Source organism: Natator depressus, chromosome 3 (assembly GCF_965152275.1).
Source record: "Natator depressus isolate rNatDep1 chromosome 3, rNatDep2.hap1, whole genome shotgun sequence".
Classification (NCBI taxonomy): domain Eukaryota; kingdom Metazoa; phylum Chordata; order Testudines; family Cheloniidae; genus Natator; species Natator depressus.
The window spans coordinates 104,579,183-104,599,885 of NC_134236.1; the positions used below are offsets into that span (position 1 = coordinate 104,579,183).

General features: G+C 42.0%; 1 protein-coding gene across 9 annotated transcripts in view; it reads right to left on the minus strand.

Moving 5' to 3' along the window:
- MAP7 (microtubule associated protein 7) overlaps positions 1 to 20,703 on the minus strand; it is a 189,307-nt gene that overhangs the window by 43,302 nt on the left and 125,302 nt on the right. For all 9 annotated transcript variants that reach the window (XM_074948494.1, XM_074948492.1, XM_074948491.1 and 6 more), the window contains exon 4: positions 1,117 to 1,280. In XM_074948494.1, coding sequence (XP_074804595.1) covers positions 1,117 to 1,280 — 164 coding nt within the window. The remainder of the gene's footprint in view (positions 1 to 1,116; positions 1,281 to 20,703) is intronic.

Here is a 20,703-nt window from a genome sequence, read left to right on the forward strand (position 1 = left end):
CCTGGACAAAATGTACCAGTCATCTTGGAGTCAAATGCAAATTGATAGGCAATACTTCGTGAGAATTCCACTCAAAGAACTGAGCTAATGTCAAAGCAGAGCTTTATGGTAATTACAAAAATGTAACTGTGAAAATAGGAGGTCTGCTTAAGACCAGTAACAATGCACATATTATTTATATTACAGTAGCTCCTAACTAAAACTGGTGCCCTCTCATGCTAGGCACTGTACATGAGAGAGTCCCTGTCCTGAATTTCCTACAATCTAAGTGGATGTCTATGCTGCAACCGGAGATTTGATTGTTGCTCAGGTAGGCATACTTCCACTAGCTGTAGTCTAGATCACGCAGCTAAAAATTGCAGTGAAGAGGCAATGGCATGAACCTCAGTGTTGTCAAGCAACCCAGGGCTTTGGGCTCGTTTGTACAGCCCATGCTACCGCATCTTCTCTGCTATCTTTAGTCATTCTAGCTAGATAAAAGCTAGCCCAGGAATACCTATATGAGCTGTAATCACACTTCTGATTGCAGTAGACATACTCTACATGGACAAGACAAGCAAAAGGTGGGAGGGAAAGCAGAGAGGTGAGCTGACTTGCTCACGGGTCACACAGCAAGTAGCTACCAGCTCATTCACCATGCAGTTAAGCAGAAACAAATTTATTATTAAATCTACACTTACTGTACTCTCTCACATTCCTGACAGTTTCTGAATTAGACGCTTTAGTATTTAACTATGGTCACACTGAATCACTAGCAACCTACTATCAATATTACAGGTACCAGAAAATTCATTTTTCTACAGGGTTTTAAATTTTGATTTTCAGGTCAGTTTGGGCTCTGCTGTACCTTGCCAGAGACGTATTTTAAAACACACATTATTGGACTGGGGAGATCAGTTTTGTAGAGGGACTAATAAAAAGTTGTATCAGTGCAGACACAGCTAAAAAAAAAAAAAAAAAAGATAAAAAAGCCTTCCTTTGCAACGTACCCCACATTAACCTTGACTCACATTCCAACCCTACTGCTAATTTTTAAATAACATACTGGTCAATTTGTTGCTACATCATTTAGTGGAGAGTAAGTTGCCTGAAAGACTGTATGGAATGCCCTCTTACCTTGTCCTCTTCTATTCTCTGCTTTCGTTTTTCCTCTACTGCAGCTCGCCTTCTCTCTTCTTTTAGCCTCTGTTCTTCTAACTTCTTTTTGCGTTCCTCCAGGTGTTTTTCATAATGCTGCCGTGCCCTCTCTTCTTTTTCTAACCAGACTGATTCTCTTGCAGCTAAAAGAAAAGTAGACATAAAATGTAAATATACTCTACCGTTTAGAATAGTAACACACAGCGTAGGCTGCTCATTATTGGTTGCACTTGCCAACTTGTTTTTTAAAATCATATGTATGTCCCAATCAAGCTTTATTATGTCCTCACAGTACATTTACCTAGGTTGCACACTAACCTCTGTGCTCATACTTCAATTACTCTATAATATCAACATCAGAATTGGAAATAATGAAACTAAGGTCTCAGAAAATGTGACAAATGTGGACTGAGTTCTGTGTTTCAATAAATTCTGAAACCAGGCTAACTTAGTGTGGTTTCAGATTTCATAGTTAGTATTTCCAACAACTCTACTCATGATTCCCACTGGCAATATATAATGAAGGTGTGAGATTCAACTGGATAATAATACATGATACTTTTCTGCATCCATTCAATTCTAAAAGAATATTAACCCCGATCACCTGCCCACTGTTTATCTACCTGCAGTATAACAGGAGGGTCAATACAGTACTCCAGTATAATAAAAGTGGTAGGCATCGCAGTCTTAGGACCTCATCTAATTCCAACTGACTTCAGTGGGAGCTGGACTGGCCCTTAATGACCAGATCTAAGTCAGCAGCTATCTGTTATTCTATGAGGTAACAAATTAGCCACGGGAGAATCAGGAACTAAGGTGAGCATGCCTTAACTAGCTACATATCACTGGTTTTGAAAAGTCCCCAACAGCTTGTTTCAGAAGTGTTAACTGACCCGAATGTGCCATGGAGTTGAACTTAACTCTGCACAATTGACTGTTTATATATGTCCCGTCCAGAATGTAGGTCCAAAATGGGGTCTGCTTTACACTGTTACAATCTGATAAAGAATGAACTTTTCCTACAGCTGTTATGAAAGTTACAGATCCCAGGATTTCCATTTGTTTATTTTTTTAAATATCCATGACATTTGACAATTTCAGAACTTTCTGCATATTGATGAGCATGCATATGTATGTGTGTATACATGAAGGTAATATTGCAACAAATGTTATTGAAATTTGTGTGGCAGGCTGATAAAGAGTAGGGGCTCATTGATTACACTGAGGCAACATAGAGGACCAACCCACTGAGCTGTCAGAAAGAGCTTTAATTTCCCAGGGGGTCAGGAGGCTCTCCTTCTAGGTTAGAAAAGGCAATTTTTAAACGTAATTAAAACTGTCTGCACAAAAGTTTGTCCCAGGATGGTAACACAGCACATACCTTATTATTTTTGTTAGTTACAAATTTATACCAAAAGGAAAAATAAAAACTATTTACAAGTTCAAAACAACAGCTGTGACTTTTGATTGTTATGATAATTCTATTACTTTTGCTCGTCATCATCATCTCTCTGTTGAGTTTTCTGGAGAACTGCCAGCAACAAATCATGCTTGCATTCTAAACTTTGTGTGTATGCACACATGTATTCTCCCTCCCACTCAAGATCTACAGCTAACAAATATATTGTTTAAGTACATTTCAGTCCTGGAGTCTCCACCTGATGAAAACAGCTTCTTTCCATATCAGCTTTTCAAACACTGCAGAGAAAAATGGGTGGCACCATCTTTTAAATACACCTCTACCCCAATCGAACGCGACCTGATAGAACACGAATTTGGATAGAATGCAGTAAAGCAGCGCTCTGGGGGGTGGGGCTGCGTGGTCCGGCAGATCAGTGTGTCAACGTGTCTGTCTCCGACACGTTGCTCTGAGCGGCGTGTTAAGGGTGCCGGGCCGGAGCCGAGGGGTCTCGGGGTGTTGGATAGGGCGTGGGAGTCCCGGGGGGCCTGTCAGGGGGCAGGGGTGTGGATAGGGATGGAGGCGTCTCTGGAGGGGGCGGTCAGGGGACAAGGAGCAGGGGGGCTTAGATAGGGGGTGGGGTCTTGGGAGGGGTGGTTGGGGCAGGGGTATCTGGAGGGGAAAGTCAGGGGACAAGGAACGGGGGGGGTTGGATGGGTCGGGGGTTCTGAGGGGTCAGTTGGGGCAGGAAGTGACTATTAATAATGGAAATGCTCGAGGCCAAAGCGAGTTCGATATAACGTGGTTTCACCTATAACACGGTAAGATTTTTTGGCTCCCGAGGACTGCATTATATCGGGGTAGAGGTGTATATAATCTCACTGTATATGCAAAATAGCAGGGACTGTTTTGAATAGGAATGATATTTGCTCAACCTGTCACAAGCAATCAGATCATTCTACTGCAAGGATGAGGCCAAAAACATAGCAAGGCAAGAATAGAAATTGCGCAAAGACATTTAGCTGGGAAAATTTCATCGACAATAAACTCTACAGCTATGTGGTTAATGTAGATATCAACAGGTTAAAAAAAAATCAAACACCTGTAGAGGCAAAATAGCATACAAGACTCAGCAGAATATAAATGCGCTGGACATAATGTATTCTTTTTCTGCACGAACTTGGATCTCTGGCTTGAAAGAAGCAGTTGAATAACAGAGTAGCAAGACTGGATAACCCACAGACCAACAAGCTCAATTATCTTTATTGAAGTCTTGGGACATAACAGAATGTATGAAAAAAATAGACCTAGGAATACATTGTCTCTTAACTCAACACAGAGGAAACAGTTGCTATTGTAATGAGTACATTTAATCTGGTACATTTTTGAGATATGTGGGTTTAGCCACCTATATGTAGTTTCTTCATAGGTTTGAGGGTCTCATGAACAGATTCTAACAAGAGTCTAAGACATGAAGCCACATTTTGTCTCTGAGTTTAACTATCTGTGGTATATATATATAGCCAATATATAGGGCCAATCTCTGTAATATCTAAGTGCACGTCAATAGGGTGGAGATAAAATCTTTAATTCTTACAAACTGATTTATTTCAAATAATCTTGATAGTGGGACAGCATCTGGGAAAGAAAACAGTCCTTCCAGCAGGCTAAAACAAGACATTTGTGGGACACTGTGTGAAGGCATTTGTCTAAACTTTTCTGGAAAAAAAAATCACTCCAAAAACAACAAGAAAAAAAATCTGATTCTGAAATAGAGAGACAAAAAATACAGCAAATACTCCAGCCCCTCTTTCTTCCCCCAAGATGAACAGCAGTCTTTGCTGGTTGACTTCAGCACTGATATTCACTGAGATCAGCAAAGGACCACCTAAAAGAGAGTTTCATCTGTTTGTACTGACAAGCTTATTAACAGGCCCGATGAAGAATGTCTTGTCTGGATAGAAAAGGAGGACTTGTGGCACCTTAGAGACTAACAAATTTATTTGAGCATAAGCTTTTGTGAGCTACAGCTCACTTCATCGGATGCATTCAGTGGAAAATACAGTGGGGAGATTTATAGACACAGAGAACATGAAACAATGGGTGTACCATACACACTGTAAGGAGAGGTTTCACAGTAGCAGCCGTGTTACTCTGTATTCGCAAAAAGAAAATGAGTACTTGTGGCACCTTAGAGACTAACCAATTTAGCGATCACTTAAGATGAGCTAATACCAGCAGGAGAGCTGGGGGAGAAAACCTTTTGTAGTGATAATCAAGGTGGGCCGTTTCCAGCAGTTGACAAGAACGTCTGAGGAACAGAGTGTGTGTGTGTGTGTGGGGGGGAGGCGGGGGGGGGGAATAAACATGGGGAAATAGTTTTACTTTGTGTAATGACTCATCCACTCCCAGTCTCTATTTAAGCCTAAGTTAATTGTATCCAGTTTGCAAATTAATTCCAATTCAGCAGTCTCTCACTGGAGTCTGTTTTTGAAGTCTTTTTGTTGAAGAATTGTCACTTTTAGGTCTGTAATCGAGTGACCAGAGAGACTGAAGTGTTCTCCAACTGGTTTTTGAATGTTATAATTCTTGAAGTCTGATTTGTGTCCATTTATTCTTTTATGTAGAGACTGTCCAGTTTGACCAATGTACATGGCAAAGGGGCATTGCTGGCACATGATGGCATACATCACATTGGTGGATGTGCAGGTGAACGAGCCTCTGACAGTGTGGCTGATGTGATTAGGCCCTGTGATGGTGTCCCCTGAATAGATATGTGGACACAGTTGGCAATGGGCTTTGTTGCAAGGATAAGTTCCTGGGTTAGTGGTTCTGTTGTGTGGTTGCTGGTGAGTATTTGCTTCAGGTTGGAGGGCTGTCTGTAAGCAAGGCCTGGCCTGTCTCCCAAGATCTGAGAGAGTGATGGGTCGTCCTTCAGGATAGGCTGTAGATCCTTGATGATGCGTTGGAGAGGTTTTAGTTGGGGGCTGAAGGTGATGGCTAGTGGCGTTCTGTTATTTTCTTTGTTGGGCCTGTCCTGTAGTAGGTGACTTCTGGGTACTCTTCTGGCTCTGTCAATCTGTTCTTTCACTTCAGCAAGTGGGTATTGTGGTTTTAGAATGCTGTCAGCATAGTCTGTGTGGTATGTAGATTGTAATGGATTTTTTACCTTCAGTCCTTTTGGTATGATGTCCATCTGTTTGCATTTGGAGAGGAAGATGATGTCTGTCTGTCTATCTGTACGAGTTTTTTCATGAAGTTGATAGATTTCCACTCCATACAGCTAAATTCAGTGCCTTGCATAATGACAGGTTTCAGAGTAGCAGCCGTGTTAGTCTGTATTTTCCACTGAATGCATCCGATGAAGTGAGCTGTAGCTCACGAAAGCTTATGCTCAAATAAATTGGTTAGTCTCTAAGGTGCCACAAGTCCTCCTTTTCTTTTTGCGAATACAGACTAACACGGCTGCTACTCTGAAACTTGTCTGGATAGATAAGTGGACAGAGTCCTGAATGGCTCATTAGACCCTGAAGCCATGTCCACAAGAAGTATTACAGAACAATTAAGATGGTTATCCTGGATTCTCTGACCTTTTACAGATGACTCTTGTGATCACCTATTCCAAGCTCTTTCATGGCTCCTCTATCACATTCAATTTCCGTTCCTCATCTTCAAAGCACTGTACAATTCTGCTTTGGACTACATTTCAGTACTTGTAGCCCACACCTCTGTCAACGCCTACTGCCCTCTCTTCTAAGCCATACTCTGCCACCTACTTCTAGCTTAGCATGATTTTACTCTGAAAATTGATCATGCAAAAACAGCATAAGTGCTGGAAGTAGGGTGCTGCTGCACTCCCTGGCTTGAAGTGGTTTCCATCATATACAGGGTTTACAGTTTGGTTCAATGGCTCTCAGCACCCCCACTGCACAAATTGTTCCAGCACCCATGAAAAACACTATCATATTACTCACTAAGTTGGATCTTTTGTGGATTCAGAGTCATACTGGCTTGTTTTATTGACAAATCTAAGTATTTCTGTTTTTATTTGTTAACAGTGAAAAGCCAACACAGTTAAGAGTTGCATCTCTTTACTGAAAAGGAGGACTTGTGGCACCTTAGAGACTAACCAATTTATTTGAGCATAAGCTTTCGTGAGCTACAGCTCACTTCATCAGATGTGTACTGTGGAAAATATAGAAGATGTTTTTATACACACAGACCATGAAAAAATGGGTGTTTATCACTACAAAAGGTTTTCTCGCCGTCACCTTCAGCCCCCAACTAAAACCCCTCCAATGCATTATCAAGGATCTACAACCTATCCTGAAGGACGACCCAACACTCTCACAAATCTTGGGAGACAGGCCAGTCCTTGCCTACAGACAGCCCCCCAACCTGAAGCGAATACTCGCCAGCAACCACACACCACACAACAGAACCACTAACCCAGGAACTTATCCTTGCAACTAAGCCCGTTGCCATCTGTGCCCACATATCTATTCAGGGGACACCATCACAGGGCCTAACAACATCAGCCACACTATCAGAGGCTCGTTCACCTGCACATCTGCCAATGTGATATATGCCATCATGTGCCAGCAATGCCCCTTTGCCTTGTATATTGGTCAAACTGGACAGTCTCTACGTAAAAGAATAAATGGACACAAATCAGATGTCAAGAATTATAACATTCATAAACCAGTCAGAGAACACTTCAATCTCCCTGGTCACACGATTACAGACATGAAAGTTGGAATATTACAACAGAAAAACTTCAGAAACAGACTCCAAAGAGAGATTGCTGAATTGGAATTAATTTGCAAATTGGATACAATTAACTTAGGCTTGAATAGAGACTGGGAATGGTTGATTCATTATTAAAAGTAACCTATTTCCCCTTGTTTATTCCTTCCCCCCCCTCACTGTTCCTCAGACGTTCTTGTTAAACCCTGGATTTGTGCTGGAAATGGCCCACCTTGATTATCATACACATTGTAAGGAAAGTGATCACTTTAGATAAGCTATTACCAGCAGGAGAGTGGGGTAGGGGGAGAGAAAACCTTTTGTAGTGATAAACACCCATTTTTTCATGGTCTGTGTGTATAAAAACATCTTCTCTATTTTCCACAGTATGCATCCGATGAAGTGAGCTGTAGCTCACGAAAGCTTATGCTCAGATAAATTGGTTAGTCTCCAAGGTGCCACAAGTACTCCTTTTCTTTTTGAGACTACAGACTAACACGGCTGTTACTCTGAAACATCTCTTAACTGTTGCATCACAACTGCATCTGAAGAAGTGGGGTTTTTTTAACCCACAGAAGCTTATGCCCAAATAAATCTGTTAGGCTTTAAGGTGCCACCAGACTCCTTATTGTTTTTGTGGATACAGACTAACACGGCTACCCCGATACTTGACAGTTAAGAGACAGCAAACTAGACTCTATTCCTTCTTCACTCAACAACAGAATAATTATTAAATTGTGTACACCGCTGCAAACCACTGAAGGCAATGGGGATACATAGGTGTCATTATGGGCATAATTTGGAAATTGTGGGGTTGCACAGGTGTCACTAAGGGCACAATTGGGCCTGCATAACTGTTGTTACTAGGGAGGACACACAAGAAAGAAGTAACTTGCCTTGACCCTTGGAAGTCATTTTGAGTTTGTAGGACTGACAGAAAAATCTTCTTACTTTAAACTAAACATGTCTGAACTGGAAATCATTGAGAGACGTTAGCAGGGACCACCACCGTGCAATTTTAAGAGTCATTTTTTCTATTTCAATGCTACTTTGGTCTTCTCCTGGCCTAAATTTGCTGTTTTTAATGCTGTCCTGTAATAACAGGAATGCAATATTCCATTTATGTCCTCAGTCTGTAAATCACTTCTTGTAACCCATTACTTCTAGTGAAGCTACTACCCTTCACTTCAGACTTCCACTGTCTCCCCTATTTGTAGGTCTCATTTCTATTGCAGTAGTGCTTAGAAGACCCACTCAGTGATGTTACAGCTCAACAGAAGTTATGGGCTAGATGCAGGAATTACTGGGTGAGCTTCTTGAGCGTGTTATGCAGGAAATCAGACTAGAAGATCATAATGGTCATAGTGGCAGTAGTCTGGGTTATCCTGTGTGTCTTGTATGTGTATCCTTTCAGGATCACATTCACAGAAAAATTGAGGATCATGGGAGAAGGAAGAAGTTTGTCCTTGGACATGTTTACCTAGATGTTCCCACTAAAGTACATATTAAACTAAAGAAATGTAGTTTTTGTGAAGAGGAGAAAAAATACTTCAGAGAGGCAGAAAATGATGGATATTTGTCCTTTTAGAGTGAAGCAGGAGTAGTCCTTCCCTTGTGCAATTTTAGGCAAATAAGTAGACTGTCTGAGTATACTTTGTTTATGGAGGTTGTAGTAAGAAAACAGGTGCAGGCTCTGGCCAGCTGTGACCTGTAGGGAGAGCAAGGGAAATGATGTATTTGAACTTTTAAAATTTGTTTTCTGGGAGCCAGAGGCTGAAAAAAAATTTCTGCTGAAGTCTTGGGGTAAAGCCTCCACTACCATATACACTTTCCAACCACTGCTGGGTGGACACTGAGAATTCCCATTCGTCTTGCTAGCAACACTATCACTTGCCTCTGCCCTTAGGGATAGAGCATTTAAGCAAAAGAATATGTAAATCCTTAGAAGATATGACAAAACTCCTAAAGAGCATGATAATTTTTATAACGATTCTCAGGGCTGAAAAGCTGCCAAATGAAAGAAACATACATTAGCAGCAACTTATTATAGCAGGGGTGGCCCAACCACAGCTCATAAGCCACATGTGGCTCTTTTACAGTGAAAGTGAGGCTTGCGGAGCCCCCCACACCCTCCCCCTGCATTCTCCACCTAGCAGACTGGGGAGGGGAATTTGGAACTTCTGTCCTGCAGTGGGGTGGGAGGAGAGGGGCATAGGGGCTTCTGCCATAGACAACTGGTGGCTGCTGACAGTGAAGGGGGCACAACTGAAAGGTTCGCCCACCCCAACAGCTTGAGTCATGTCCCCACCAGGCACAAACCCCTGTTCCCCTCAGCGGCCCTTTCCTGCAGCTCCCTGGTGTTACCTGTGCGTGAAGAGGTAATGGCAAACAGCTGAAGCTGCAGGGAGGGGCCGCTGCTTTAGCTCCATGGGGAGAGGCAGCAGCAAAATCAGCGGCTCCCCCTGCAGCTCCCAGCTGTTTGCTGCTGCCTCTCCTCACAGTCGCCGTTCCCAGCTTGCCAGCTCCAGCAGCTGCTGTGCTGGGAGGGGGCCTGGTGGCACCATGTTCAACTTATTCATAAATGATCTGGAGAAAGGGGCAAACAGTGAGGTGGCAAAGTTTGCAGATGATACTAAACTGTTCAAGATAGTTAAGACCAAAGCAGACTGTGAAGAACTTCAAAAAGATCTCTCAAAACTAAGTGATTGGGCAACAAATGGCAAATGAAATTTAATGTGGATAAATGTAAAGTAATGCACATTGGAAAAAATAATATATACATACAATATGATGGGAGCTAATTTAGCTACAACTAATCAGGAAAGACATCTTGGAGTCATCATGGATAGTTCTCTGAAGACGTCCACACAGTGTGCAGCGGCAGTCAAAAAAGCGAACAGGATGTTAGGAATCATTAAAAAAGGGATCGAGAATAAGAAGGAGAATATCTTATTGCCGTTATATAAATCCATGGTACACCCACATCTTGAATACTGCGTACAGATGTGGTCTCCTCATCTCAAAAAAGATATACTGGCATTAGAAAAGGTTCAGAGAAGGGCAACTAAAATGATTAGGGGTTTGGAACTGGTACCATATGGGGAGAGATTAAAGACACTAGGACTTTTCAGCTTGGAAAAGAGGAGACTAAGGGGGGATATGATAGAGGTATATAAAATCATGAGTGGTGTGGAGAAAGTGAATAAGGAAAAGTTATTTACTTGTTCCCATAATAGAAGAACTAGGGGCCACCAAATGAAATGAACGGGCAGCAGGTTTAAAACAAATAAAAGGAAGTTCTTCTTCACGAAGTTAGCACATGATCAACCTGTGGAACTCCTTGCCTGAGGAGGTTGTGAAGGCTAGGACTATAAGAGGGTTTAAAAGAGAACTAGATAAATTCACAGAGGTTAAGTCCATTAATGGTTATTAGCCAGGATGGGTAAGGAATGGTGTCCCCAGCCTCTGTTTGTCAGAGGGTGGAGATGGATGGCAGGAGAGTGATCACTTGATCATTAACAGTTAGGTTCACTCCCTCTGGGGCACCTGGCATTGGCCACTGTCGGCAGACAGGATACTGGGCTGGATGACCTTTGGTCTGACCCAGTACGGCCATTCTTATGTTGTTACGTGCTGGCCTCGCTGCATTACATGCCGGGGCTCAGGGCTTCAGCAGGAGCAGGGATGAAGCCCCAAGCCCAGGCAGGTGCCTCCAGTGGTGCTGAAGCCCCGAGACACCCTCCACACAGGGCTAAAGCCCTGAGCCCGGGCAGGCACAGTCCACGGGACTAAAACCCGAAGCCCCGGCAAGTGCCTCCCACAGGATTGAAACTTCAAGACCCCCCTCTCCACTGGGCTGAAGCCAAGAGCCCTGGCAGGCGCATCCCAGCTCTTGAACTTCTGAAGATTGTCATATGCGGCTCGAAGGGCCAGTAAGTTTGGCCACCCCTGGATGATAGGTTATGAGGGTAGGGCTTGAAGGCACAAAAAAATGAGAGTTCAGAATAATAGAAGGAATATTACAACTGAAGTGGACAAAAACAACCTTTTAAAAACCAACAACTAAAAAGCCACCTCTTTCCATTAACCACAAAACCCCCAAATCCTCACAAAACAAATAGCTTCTTCATTTTAATAGGAAGTTTGCTGATTGTATGTTTGGCTTGAGAGCCGATTTACCTTGTCAATTGTGGGCGTAAGTGCTAGGTTTTGTAATTTACATTAAATTACTCTTCGAAAACAATTATCCCCATGTTTGCATAAACCCATACTTTTTTCCATAACAGGCTCAATCTATCCCTACTTCTAAATAAACCCATCAATTCTTTAGCAGTGATTGTTCCTAAATTAACTCTCATTAGAACCAGAATAACATTGTCTCAACTGCTTTCACTCCTTCCTGGATGTGTAAAGGAAATTTTTTACAAGAATCTGAGGCTAAATTTTCTGCATCTCAGCTAAAATTAAATATATACTCCTTCCCCCTCCCCGCCATGGAAAGAAATACTGATCTAGAAACACATATAGAGATACATATTCATATTTCAAGGGATGAAAAAAGTATTAACATTTCAAAACTCAATTAAAATTTGATTTTCCTTTTTTCTCATTTCACTCAAGGACTTCTCACAAACTTCTTTCCATAGCTTCCTGAGTAGAAGTGCACAGTTTGCACTCTAGTGTAAGAATTAGAGCCATTTACTCATCAATTATATTTAGACTTTGATTGGCAATGTATGGGATCATGTCACAAATGTATTGGTCCCCTTCAAAGAAAGTTTCATGATCCTGATTCCATCAAACAATGCTTATATGTTGAAAAAATAGCCGTGGAATATTTTATATTGAATCCAGAGGGAAAAAACAAACAAACCTGCATTAAAGACTGTGCCAAACTAAGGGATAAGGTACAATGATCAAGTCATATGATACAAGGCTGCAAGGTAAGGGCATAAAAGCATGACTCAAAGGTTGAGCAAGTTATTAATAGATATTGCCTGTGTGCAAACCAGTATAACTATACTAGACTATACCCAGGAACACAATTGGACCATTATTCTTCCTCCTAACCCTTCTCTCCTCCAGTATTGACAAACACTAACTTGGCAAATACAAGTTATCATATTCACAGGAGAACAATGTCTCTAATGTTTTCACCTGCCCTTTTTTAGGATTCATAAGGATGTTTTGTAGTTTAACTAGCTGAATTTTAGTGTATTTAAATTTGGTTGAAGTAGTGTCACCCCTCAAAGCCCCCCTAAAATGACCCATCAAATATAAAAAGTATGTGGACACAGCATTAAGGCTGTGATGGAAAATGACAAATCCCAGAAACTCTCACATTTGTGGTGTTTTGTTCTGTAGTTATAGCATAATGGAATGAAGAAAAACTGTGTAAGTCAACATGTTGGTCTTAAAGGGATACTGTCAGTTTGAAACGAGTCAGTTCTACAAAGAAACAAAGTGAGCTTGAATTAATATGCAAACTAGATACCATTAACTTGGGTTTGAATAGAGACTGGGAGTGGCTGGGTCATTACACATATTAAGTTAAGTATCCTCACACCTTCTTGTCAACTGGCTAAATGGGCCATCTTGATTATCACTACAAAAAAGTTTTTTTCTCCTGCTCATAATAGCTCATCTTAATTAGTTAGCCTCTTACAGTTTGTATGGTAACTTCCACCTTCTCTGTATATATCTCTCTCTTCTTACTATATGTTCCATTCTATGCATTCGATGAAGTGGGCCGTAGCCCACAAAAGCTTATGCTCTAACAAATTTGTTAGTCTCTAAGGTGCCAAAAGTATTCCTGTTCTTTTTGCGGATACAGACTAACACGGCTGCTACTCTGAAACCTGTCATTATGCAAGGCACTGAATTTAGCCGTATGGAGTGGAAATCCATCAACTTCATGAAAAAACTCGTACAGATACAGACAGACATCATCTTCCTTTCCAAATGCAAAGAGATGGACATCATACCAAAAGGACTAAAGGTAAAAAATCCATTACAATCTACATATCACACAGACTATGCTGACTGTGAAACCACCTAATCAACATCCTATATAGCAAACAGGGAAAGATTAAGAATGAGTTCTCAAAACTGGATACCCTAACAAAAAACCTTCCACACAAACTTCCTCATGGATAGATTTTACAAAAACTAGACAAGCCATTTACAACACAAACTTTGCTTCTCTACAAAGGAAAAAGGACATTAAACTATCTAAACTACTACATGCCACAAGAAGCCACAACAGTAGTTCTCTTAACCCACCCAACAATACTGTTAATCTTTCCAGCTATCCTCTTAGCCAAGCAGAAGAGTCTGTCCTATCTCCTTTTGTCCCTCCAGGCCCACAAACATACAGTTCTGTGGTGACCTAGAATCCGACTTGCAATGTCTCTGACTCAAAGAATATTTTCAACACACCTCTGAACAACATACTAACCCACAGAATCCTTCCTACCAACACTACAAAAAGAAGGATTCTGGGTGGACTCCTCCTGAAGGTCGAAACAGACAGGACTTCTACATAGAGTGCTTCCGTCAACGTGCACAGGCTGAAATTGTGGAAAAGCAGCATCACTTGCCCCATAACCTCAGCTGTGGTGAACGCAATGCCATCCACAGCCTAAGAAACAACTCTGACATCATAATCAAAAAGGCGGACAAAGGAGGTGCTGTCATCGTCATGAATAAGTTGGAATATGAACAAGAAGCTGCTAGGCAGCTCTCTAACTCCACATTCTACAGGCCATTATCCTCTAATCTCACTGAGGATTACCAAAATAAACTACACCATCTGCTCAAGAAACTCCCTGAAAAAGCACAGGAACAGATCTGTGCAGACACATGCCTAGAATACCCCTGGTTGGGGTTCTATTTGCTACCCAAGATCCATAAACCTGGAAATCCTGGACGCCCCATCATCTCCGGCATTGGCACCCTAACAGCAGGATTGTCTGGCTATGTGGACTCTCTCCTCAGGCCCTACGCTACCAGCACTCCCAGCTGTCTTCAAGACACCACTGCATTCCTGAGGAAACTACAATCCATCTGTGCTCTTCCTGAAAACACCAATCTGGCCACTATGGATGTAGAAGCCCTCTACACCAACGTTCCACACAAAGATGGACTACAAGCTATCAGGAACAGTATCCCCGATAATGTCACGGCAAACTTGGTGGCTGACCTTTGTGACTTTGTCCTCACCCACAACTATTTCACATTTGGGGAGAATATATACCTTCAAGTCAGCGGCACGGCTATGGGTACCCGCATGGCCCCACAGTATGCCAACATTTTTATGGCTGACTTAGAACAACGCTTGCTCAGCTCTCGTCCCCTAATGTCCCAACTCTACTTGCGCTACATTGATGACCTCTTCAATGTCTGGACCCATGGAAAAGAAGCCCTTGAGGAATTCCACCATGATTTCAACAATTTCCATCCCACCATCAACCTAGACCAATCCACACAAGCTGTCCATTTCCTGGACACTACTGTGCTAATTAGCGATGGTCACATAACCACCACCCTATTCCGGAAACCTACTGACTGCTATACGTATCTACATGCCTCCAGCTTCCATCCAGGACACACCACACGATCCATTGTCTACAGCCAAGCTCTAAGATACAACCGCATTTGCTCCAACCCTCAGACAGAGACAAACACCTACAAGATCTCTATCAAGCATTCTTAAAACTACAATACCCACTTGCTGAAGTGAAAGAATAGATTGACAGAGCTAGAAGAGTACCCAGAAGTCACCTACCTCAGGACAGGCCCAACAAAGAAAATAACAGAATGCCACTAGCTGTCACCTTCAGCCCCCAACTAAAACCTCTTCAGTGCATCATCAAAGATTTACAACCTATCCTGAAAAATGATCCCTCACTCTCACAGATCCTGGGAGACAGACCAGTCCTCGCTTACAGATAGCTCCCAAACCTGAAGAAATACTCTCCAGCAACCACACAACAAAAACACTAACCCAGGAACCTATCCTTGCAACAAAGCCCGATGCCAACTCTGTCCACATATTTATTCCAGTGACACCATCATAGGACCTAATCACATTATCCATGCCATCGGAGGCTTGTTCACCTGCACATCTACCAATGTGATACATGCCATCATGTGCCAGCAATGCCCCTCTGCCATGTACATTGGCCAAACCGGACAGTCTCTATGCAAAAGAATAAATGGACACAAATCTGACATCAGGAATCATAACATTCAAAAACCGGTAGGAGAACACTTCAACCTCTCTGGCCACTCAGTAGAAGACTTAAGGGTGGCAATTTTGCAACAGAAAAGCTTCCAACACAGACTCCAACAAGAAACTGCTGAGCTTGAATTAATATGCAAACTAGATACCATTAACTTGGGTTTGAATAGAGACTGGGAGTGGCTGGGTCATTACACACATTGAATCTATTTACCCACGTTAAGTATCCTCACACCTTCTTGTCAACTGTCTAAATGGGCCATCTTGATTATCACTACAAAAGTTTTTTTCTCCTGCTCATAATAGCTCATCTTAATTAGTTAGCCTCTTACAGTTGGTATGGCTACTTCCAACTTCTCTGTATATATATCTATATATCTTCTTACTATATGTTCCATTCTATGCATCCGATGAAGTGAGCTGTAGCCCACGAAAGCTTATGCTCAAATAAATGTGTTAGTCTCTAAGGTGCCACAAGTCCTCCTGTTCTACCAATGTGACCTAATTTCATTTTGGTGAAGTTAACTAACTCCTGAGTCACCTGCACAGTTTTTTATTTTAAACTGTTGGTTTCTGTTAATGTTTTGCTCACCTGCTGTTTGGAAAGATGCACACAGACAACAGAGTCTGCATATACTAAGCAGGGGCATTGGGGGCAGGGTGCGTGTAGAAGAGGAGTGGGCATATGAGGGCTCATAGCTTCTTGTTGTCCATAAACTGCGGGAAGGAAGCAATGGGAAACAAAAACCAGTCTCCACTGTCCTCTGAGCTTCTCAGGTCCCCACCACCCACTTAGTCCCAGCTTCTTTTCCCATTGTTCTGGCACAAACAGAGGGGGGCCTGCTGCCTCCCATCTGACATGTCTGGCTCTTGGTTTGCCACCGATGCAGAGGCAGGCCAAACTACTGCGGTCTTTTCCAATATTTCCTGCTGTGGTGGCCATCTTAGATGAGCAGATTATTTGAGTGGAGATTCTCTAGCATTCAGTATTTTTCTAGTTTTCTATTGATTCTGACTTTACAGAATTGACACCACCAAAAGCCTTCTCCTCTTCACAGAATTTCACCTTAACTCAGCTGTCACAAATCTGCATTCTTTGTCTCCTAGACGCTGATCACCTTTCTGTGACGTTAGCGATAAAATGCATCACTGTTTCTTTAACTGTGGCTAAAAATGGGTACATTTCATCAGCCAAAAAAATGGCTGGCTGGCTGATGGAAAGGTAAACTTCAAAGTTGTAGTTACAGCTGATTTAATGTCAGATGCATATGCTGAAAGCTCCCCACTAACCAGGCTGTGGGGGACACACATCACAGAAATATTTAAACTCATTTTAAAACAAAAAATTTTTCTCAGAAATCCTCCTGGCACTTCCTGCTCCTCTGACCATCCCCCAGAATGAATCGTTCTCCAATGTCATTGATCCCTGGTTTCAACGAGGCTTCTGATTTTAGTGATGTTGAGAACGGCACATTTTTAGACGTTTCAGTGAAGTAGGACATGTCAGGAGGAATTCCCAGATGGAACACTAATTTTTAAAAAGTAAAAGCTATTAACAGAGGCTTGCTAGTGGAGGCATATATTTCCAGGCTTAACCCACTTTTCATTCCTCTTTGCAGTTTACACCTTAGTATACACAGAAGAAATAATGGTCCAGACCCTGCAGTATACTGCAGCATTTTGCACCCACCTCCCATCACAGTGCTGCTCTACAATTGGCAGATTGTCATCATCATTTATCATTTGCATTGTGGTCGTGCCTCGGAGTCACAGTCATGGACCAGAGCCCTATTTTGCTAGGCACTGTACAAATACAAAACAAAAAAGATGCTCGCTCACAATCTTCTGGCACCTGTGTAGCAGGATCCTTTGGTGGAGCAGAGCTAATCTAGATCCTACACCAAACCCTCAGTCCAGGCTCTGGCACAGGAGGGATGGCCAGAGCTTGCGGGCTGTTGGTAGCTGGCATGGATAAGAGAAGCATTCAGGATGCTTTTGTTTATGCCAGAGACTGGCCTAGTGCTAAGGCAGCCCCATGATTAGGGGAATGCAAAGATGGCTTTGTGCTCCACCTCCTCAGGAGCACCAGGTACTTCATGGCTACAGTGAAGGATCTGGATCATAAGTAGTATAAGGGGGACGAAGGTTGGGGATGGGTTTAACTTTGTACAGTCTTACTGAAAGAATACCACATCTGCTCAGTTCTTAATCCTCCCTTTTTATTGTACTAAAACAGTAATCCCCACTGCTCAACTAGCTCAAAAAAATCTTACTCCTGTATCTGTACTACAGAGGGTATAATTAAGATATTATTGTTATGGCAACACAATATTTACCTTGCCAGTGGTGTTTCTGGTATTCCCCACATTAAGAATAAGAAATGCAATACATACTGCAATACATTTATGAGCTGTAAGCAATACAGTGTCCAGGTTTTAATGGCACCAAATGATTTGAAACTTAGACATGTACTCTAGAAAGCATACTTAGAAATGTTTCTCTCGTTTATCATTTCACTACAAAATTAATTCAAATAAAATAATAATTATGCTAGCTTTTGCTGATGGGACCAGAAGAGAGTCCACTTTAGTGGCCCCTTGTTGAAAGGAAAGTAGTTGTGATAAAATGGGATTAGTACCGACCCAGGATTAGTGCAGTCAAAATATGGAGAGATGTAGGATTCTGTTTGCCCTTGGATGAAAAGAAATATTAAAGGAATACTGACAAGTTAAAATCATTTTAAAGAACTTTCTTTACCTGTGCTATACCACCACCTGAGATGATTATAATAGAACGACTTAAAAATCCACTTCACTTTCAGTTTGGACACTGATGTTGAATTTCATTTTTGTTTATATGCAGTGTTATAGCCATTCTGGTCTCAAGGTATTAGAGGTAATACTGGACCAACTTGTGTTGGTGAGAGACTTGAAAAAGAGTTCGGCATAAGCTCGAAAGCTTGTCTGTCTCACCAAAAAAAGTTGGTCTAATAAAAGACATTACTCTCACCCACTTTGTCACTTTTGTTTATAGTCCATTTAATTTCCATATGCTCAATATAGCAACATTTGGATTGTAGACACTAAGAAGAAGAGAATTATTTTTGTTTAAAACCAACTGTCAGAAATTTGGGGCCAAATCTGAGTAGATTATGTTCCACTAATGTATTATTTTCCCAAATAACCCAAACACACAAAATATTCTTAAAGATCTTAAATCTGCATAATCACATGTGAGTGTTATATCAAGTTCACACACACACATGGTATTTAGGCATATTTTAAAGAAAAACGCACACTCATCCAATGGACAGTGGCACTGTTCCTATCAATTGGTTAGAAACAACGTTCTGTTTTATAAAAGTTCAATTATATTAATTGCATAAATGTGGAGTGTGGAAAAATGCTGGCCGAAACATCGCAAAATGAAAATATTTAATAAAAAGCAGAAAAGACACAGCAGATGACAGAGCGAACCAAGATGATTATTTATAAAGTGAGCAAAAATATGAGATCATGTAACACTTTGTTGGAGTGCCCAGAGCTGTTATTCCCCGGCTCAGTGAGAGAGAGACTTCCTGGTGCTAAACTGGGTGTCAATTCCCTGACACTAATCTGTTAGCCAACCCTACAATCTCCTCTGGCAGGGCCGTCCTTAGGATTTATGGGGCTCTGTGCAGTATTATTAAACTGGTGCCCCTATGCCTGATGGCAGCCCGGGCTTGCATGTGTATTTTAGGTAAAGGTGGTCTTTTGAAGGACTTATTTAAAAAAAAACTATATGTCTGAAGATCCAAGCATTTAAGGCTAAAGATGAATACTCAGATTGTGCATCTAAAAATCTATGCAAGGATTTTTTAGAAATGTGATTTTATAATCTTCAGCAACACACTAATGAAATATTTTTAAAGCACATTTTAAACTAAGGTCTTGTAGTGTTCTGAGTAAATATTACAGTAATGGACAATTGTTTTTGTCAGTAAATTCAGAAACTGACAGTATATATCTGGAGGTTGGCAAATGCCTGTTAAATGGCTTCATTACCCCTTGAATGGCTCTTTAGCAGTTTCAGTGTTGTTCTAATAGGTCTGGCAGGCTGGAAGGACTTTTTCACTTTTAAGTACTAGATCCCCTCCAGAGGAGGGCTCACCAGGCTGCAGCAGCCAGCTTTGGTGCGAGCCTGCAGGAAACTTCAGAACAGGGATAGGAAGAGGCAGCTGGGTGGACGCTAAGACCCAGGGGTGCGTATGCTGCATATGCCTAAGGACGCTCTGTCCTCTACCAGCCCTTACTTTGCCTGGCAGGTTAATACTTGATGTATCCCAGTCCCTGAAATGCGCTGAAACATCCCCCTGTACTGCCTAGCCCTTGTCACAGGACACTCACAGTAACAACCATGTCCACTATTCCCAAGGGAACACTACACACACAGCTTGATTGGTACATCTCAGGATCAGGTTCTTTATAACATCACAGTACGGAATGTGATACAGCATGGCCAGAGGGCAGCAGGAGAGTGTTAGAAGGGAGCCTTATTCCCTGTAGAGGGAAGAAAGTTTGCTATAGATTAATTAAAGCACCTGAAGCCAATTAAAGCATCTGAAGCCAGGAGGTAGTGGAAGTAAATGGTGTATCCTTGGAAGGAAAGGCCCAAGGCCACATTATGTGCTCACACGTGATCTGTTGTGCAGGATAGTGCAAATATGAGGGGAAGAAGTAAAGCAACTCTTTGTCCCACGGAAACACACAAGGGCAGTACTAGAGTTAGCTCACAGTCATCTATTTGGGGGACATCTAGGAGTAGACAAGACATTGGAAAGAGCCCTAAGAAAGTTTTATTGGCCAGGAATACGTGCAGAGGTCCAGCACTATTGTGCCTCCTGCCCTGAATGCCAGTTGCATAGCCCCCGACCTCACTTGCGGGCCCCATTAGTACCTTTGCCTATTATTGAAGCCCCTTTCGAGAGGATAGCAATGGACATAGTGGGCCCATTGGAAAGATCGGCATGGGGCCACCAAAACATACTAGTCATCTTTGACTACGCCACACGGTATCCAGAAGCCATTCCTTTAAGAAACCCTACATCCAAGGCAATAGCAAAAGAACTACTCCAGGTTTTTGCCAGAGTGGGCATCCCAAAGGAGATCCTGACAGACCAAGGAACCCCATTCATGTCAAA